This window comes from Pyxicephalus adspersus, chromosome 12 (genome assembly GCF_032062135.1).
Source record: "Pyxicephalus adspersus chromosome 12, UCB_Pads_2.0, whole genome shotgun sequence".
NCBI lineage: Eukaryota > Metazoa > Chordata > Amphibia > Anura > Pyxicephalidae > Pyxicephalus > Pyxicephalus adspersus.
In genome coordinates, this window is record NC_092869.1 from 30,782,767 (window position 1) to 30,788,406 (window position 5,640).

Sequence of the window (5,640 nt, forward strand, 5' to 3'; positions counted from 1 at the left end):
CTGTATGCGACCAGAATGCACATGCTACTCCTCCTCCTGTATGCGACCAGAATGCACATGCTACTCCTCCTCCTGTATGCGACCAGAATGCACATAATACTTTGCCATCCGAAGAGAATCATGATGTGCCCTATTTCAGGTTGGTTACTGTGTGTTGAAAGTAGGAGTGTTTTTTTGGGTACAAGACCGCAGCTTATATGTTTCTACTTTTATATTCTGACACTAGATTTGTTACCTGCTGTTCAATAATAAAAAAATCTCTTAATAAAGGTATGGGGAAGCCTTAGACATGCAATTAAGGTTAAAATTTTACCCAGAGTCTGATTAAAAGTTAATCTCCATATACACCCCTTCAATTAAAGCGTTAAGTGCTTGATTAACCTGAAGGGTAATGCTTTCCTTATTCCTCACATGCTTGCTCCCACTTACTCCTTTTAATTTGGTTGCTTTAAATGCATTACTTTCTCAGGAAAAGTAATAGTGATGTTTTTAAATCCTGAGTACCAGAATTCCTCTTTCTCAAACCTGGATGGCTTTATTTTATTTTTTTTTCTTTACATCAGACAATTGCTTAAGTCCGAGATTCAGAAGCTGACGTTGCTGTGCTGTGATTGGGATAAAAGAATTGATCAGGATATTCCAGAAGATGGTAAGGAAAGCTTGTATGGCACGATCAGCATTTATAATGGCAGTTTAATTCTATTTTAAAAGTTTAGAAAATGTGGCAACTCTCAAGCTACTTGATATATTTATTTTTTATTAATATATTATTTTGATGCAATCTTTTAGCAAAGCTGGCCTAGTGTATTTGTGTAAGACTTGCCTGCTCTTTTTAAAACTTCATTTAGTTCAATAAATTAATGTATTATGTTTTTTATCATCCAAAATAAAGAAAAGTGCTTAAAAGGCTTTATTTTTCTGTCTAGCAAAAGATCTGATTAGGACAACAGTTGGACAAACTAGGCTTCTAATGACTGAACGGTTTAAGCAGTTTGAGGGTCTGGTGGATAATTGCGAATTTAAACTTGGAGAAAAAGAAACTACATGTACTGATCTTGATGGATTTTGGGATATGGTCTATTTTCAGGTTTGTGCCATATAATCTACTTCTTTTATTCCCCCCTCAATCCTTCCTCAAAACTGGGTTCATTGTTTCCCAGTAGCTATGGCTCTGACCTTTTTGCTTGCATCCGGCAGCACCTTCACAGGGAAACCCCCATACACTTCTATAGAGCGGCTAGATGGCTAGTCACGTCTTTACCAAAGCTTTGCTGTGTTTCTTCCATTAGATTGAAGATGTGAGCAAAAAATTTGTTAACCTTGGGAAACTGGAACAAAATGCCTGGCAACAGACCACGTTCCAAACTAAAAAGGTGGTCAGGGTGAGTGTTCGGTCTTTCTTGCCATATTTTAGTGAAATATGTGATCGTGACAAAGCTATCTTGCTAACTCTTCTTTTTTCTGTATAGAAAAAACCTACTATAGCAGCAACTGTGAACAAAAGCCAGGGGGACAGTGGGCGAGCAGCTGCCAGAAGCCGTCTTGCTGCTATTAAAGCAGCAATGAGAAATAAAGTAAAGCAGGAGGAGCTGGTTGAAGAGGTCACAGTCTCAGAACGGCCCATGCCAGTGAATCCTGTTGTATTTGATGCAGGCTTTTTTCGGATTGAGAGCCCTGCAAAACTACCTGGTAGTAAGTAACTAGCCATTCTTTTTTATAAAGGTTTTTGATAGATTGGAACACATATTTAGTACAACTAGTAGTTGGAGCATAAGGAAACCTAACTATTTTTTTGACATTGTTCAATTTAACTATCATAATTCTTTAGCTAATGTTTATTTTGTAACGGCGTGCAGCATAATTGTTTTTATTGCAACTTTTGGTTGCTTCTTGCAAACTAGTCATTTGGAATTTTTACCCTCTTACCTAGGCCTAAGATCAACAAGAGTCCATTCACAGGCAAATACACCAAAATCGGCCAAAAAGGACATACAGAATTCAGTAACTGGCAGTACAGAAGAGAGTGCAGGCCAGATGCCTGTCAAGACGTCTCCAATGCCTGCAAAATCCCCTGCGAGGAAAGCTCTGTTTGATGCAGAAGGGGAAAGGTAACTTCCACTTTCAACTAATCTATTTATTCTGTTATGACTTGATTTTGCTCTGATATTTTTCCATGAAGATCTGCTAAATGATTTCTAATCCTAAAGTTTGAGCATATTTGACTTTTTGATGCAACATTCTTTTCTGAATGTATGGCAATTGTCTGTCTGATTGTCACAGGTCACTCTGGGTCTTTAAATTGTTTCATTCTTGGTGGTTAAGGTAACACTGTATGCTAACATTTAGGAAAAATTAGGTTTGGTGGAACAATAGATCTACTGGAAGGGTCAACCAGTAACAAAATGGTTACCAATGGGAAAACCTGATCTGTTAATGCCATATATTTTCTTTTGTTCCACTGTAACTGCATATATCGGGGACCCATCTAACTTATTACAGTGTCCCCNCAAACAACAATTGCCCCAGAATTGGGCTTGTAGTAGGAGTTCAGTAATTGTATCCACTGGGTGGCACTGTGATACTTTGACATACATGGACAATGTTTCTTGCACAGCTGTCCTTTTATAATAAACATTTAAGTGGTTATTTAGTGCAATGCCTCTTTCTTTAGTTTACAGAACCATCAAGAAGATCCTGTGGTTACTAATCCAGAGAACACTGAAACAGAATCCGAAACTGTGAGTCCTCCTTTTTACTTTTGTCCTACAATGTATAGTTTGTTTACAATATTTATTAACCTTGTTTGGTCTCCTTTTTTAGGTTCCACAAGTAGTTGACCTGTCTAAGTACCTGGTTCATACTACTACAGAAAATCCAGGAAGTGTAACCAATTCTCCAGGGTTTATGGAATGTTCAAGGCTGGAAACTGGGGGAACTGAGCTAGAAGAGGACTCTAAATTTGACATTACAAGCACAGTTGTGGATGATGTGTTCATGTGCAGCCCAGAGAAAGTTCAGGAAACTAAGATCTCTCCCCCTAAAGATGGTCCTAGTGAAATCTTACCAGAAGAAGGTATACCAGGTTTTTTTTTTTTGGTTTTTTTCTTAAAGCATTCCTTCCTAAATTTATAAATTAAATATGTGAAGATGGTGTAAATATCTTTAAATATGTACAGGTTCCAATACAAAAGAGTGGCTTTTTTTATTCGGTAAACCTAAAATGCGGATATGCTGGATATACCTGCCACTTCTTCTTGCAAGTATATTACAACAATGGTTACCTGATGTAGAATTTTTGCATTATGTCTTGCTTTTTACTAGTTTTTGTTTTATGTTGGTAACAAATACTGTTTGTGGCTCTGTTGCAAAGTTTCTTACCTAGAGTTCATGACTAAGCCATTGCCATGCCATGCAATCAGCAGCAACTTTGTCTACCTTCTTGTTTGGTCTTTGAGCTGCCATTCTGCAGGTTGACAACTCTTCTGTGGATTGTGAAGGTAGTAGGTAAGCTTCGTCAGCCTGCAACATGTGGTGTGGTTTTGTTTTCTATAATTTTAGAACTGGTCTCTCGCCTGCATCTTGCTAAGACGTCTAAACGTCAGGAATTTAGTAGTTTCTGCATCTTCCTAAGACGTCTAAACGTCAGGAATTTAGTAGTTTGTACTTTTTGGATCATCTAATCTTCCTTTCTTTTTTTTTTTTTTTTTGAACATACAAATAATAAACAAATACAATAGTAGTATGGCAAAACTAATTATGATAGCACAATTAACTCTATTAATTTTCTTAACTTATTTTCTCTCTGCTTTTTTAAGACTTCAAGAATCCAGAAAATCCTTTGGACTTCCTAGAAAGCTGCACTTCTTCAAATATGGTAGAGAAATAATTTTCCTAACTCTTTATCATCCTCTTGAGAAGATTAAAAACCAAAACACTACAGATCTTCTTTTTTATATGTGTATATCAATGTGTATATCAATGTTCTCTGAAATTTTTATAACTATTAAACAGTTGCTATTAAAACTTGTGTGGATTTTTCCTCTTTCTACACTAGAGTTGAAGTTGTAATAGAATATATAAAATCTGCAATTCCCATTTTTACAAAGCCAATAGGTGGACCCTGCTTTAGTACATTTTATGTTTGTTTAACAAATTAAAGATCCTCTGTCTAAAACCTTATTTAAAATGGGCAACATAAAATTTGTACTTGCAAAGGAGGTCGGATACTTGAGGTTTTGCCATAAGAAGATATTTCCTGTAAGATATCCAGCTGCCTATAGTGTATTTTCAAATTTAACATAATCTACTGGTAGCAAAGAATTTATCCTGCATGCTCTATATTTTTATTTAATTTTTTTTTTTTAATAAATTAAGAAATCAGGTGACCTCACCACAGTACCATATTGTATTATGTGGATCCTAATTATTGGCTCAGTATGGCTCTAAAACAAATTGTACTCATAATCTAAAATTTTCATCCATTTCTTTTGCATGTGAGCACTAAGACTCTTTACATTTTTAATATGCTAGCCACATCTGTGCTTTTTGTTTGGGGCAGATCCTTCAGGAGACAATAGCCAGTGTAGCAGGACAGCCAATGCTGACAGATGCTGCCTGCATGCGTTTCAGTACAGCAAACCCTATGTACTAGGTTATTGCATTCAATATCGCTCCTTGATGGAACTTTTAGTGATGATGGTCCACTGCCATACTTTAGTGTGTGTGCAGAGCTTTAAAAAAAAAAACAAAACAAAAACTACTTTTGTAAGGTGTGGCGATTGCCACCACTCTCCTGAAAAAATTCTCTGGCTCTGTCTGGCATGCCGATTCAAAAATGTTGCTTTTTTTTTTTTTTTTTTTTTTTCCCCCAAAAAAAATGTACAGTTCTAAATTGCATGTGTGTTCCAGATTAGTCAATGTTTGATTTGGGGGGGAAAAAACAGGCAGCTAGCATTTTTTACAGGTCTACAATCCCAGCCAGGTCCATAGTTGTGTATATCCTCACAAATTTCAGGGCTGTAGTTCATTAGGTCAGTCTCTGATATAATTGTACTAACTGATAACTCCTATTTCTATTTTCAGGTACCACGCACCCCCTTGAAGTCTGGATTTGTCACTTCAGCATCTGACTTAATAATGTTTTCACCGATGGAAAGTTAAAAATCCTTTAAAGCGTCAGGATCCTAAGATGACTTGTACATACCAGAAGATTCTTGTTTTAACTTAATTTTTTAAGATCAACTCAGTATTTTAGTGTGAAATATTTTTAGCTACATCTTAATACTATTATGCTATAATTGTATATTTTATGTTTTTGTCAGTGCAGCTTCAGTGGCTTTAAAAATGGGGATTTTTCCCCTGTAAAACTCAATGTAAATTTTAATAGTTGCCAAATACTCAAGTGTTACATAAATATCAGATAATCGTTTTGTTATGAAGTATCTTTCTGTTGTATCTAATAAGCGCATTCTTGTAATATAGATAAAGCTATGAGCTACTTCAGTAAACAGTTTGTAGTACTTGTTCTGTGTGGGGTTTTTTTTTCTTTCCTGGCTTTTGATTTTTTTTTTTTTTTTTGTAGACACTATGACATTTTGCACAATTTACCATATACACAAATTATTCAAATGGAGTAAATTT

The 5,640-nt window shown here is 35.8% G+C and overlaps 1 protein-coding gene across 1 annotated transcript in view; it reads left to right on the forward strand.

The window, feature by feature from the left end:
• Positions 1-5,519, forward strand: part of DLGAP5 (DLG associated protein 5) — a 16,363-nt gene extending 10,844 nt beyond the window's left edge. The window contains 10 exon segments of the mRNA XM_072429081.1: positions 1-139; positions 564-649; positions 927-1,087; positions 1,290-1,382; positions 1,470-1,692; positions 1,931-2,108; positions 2,672-2,738; positions 2,821-3,073; positions 3,816-3,874; positions 5,083-5,519. The exon segment at positions 1-139 is cut by the window's left edge and continues 2 nt beyond it. Of these exon segments, the coding sequence (XP_072285182.1) occupies positions 1-139; positions 564-649; positions 927-1,087; positions 1,290-1,382; positions 1,470-1,692; positions 1,931-2,108; positions 2,672-2,738; positions 2,821-3,073; positions 3,816-3,874; positions 5,083-5,160 (1,337 nt within the window). The 3' untranslated portion in view covers positions 5,161-5,519.
• Positions 5,520-5,640: the final 121 nt, after the last annotated feature.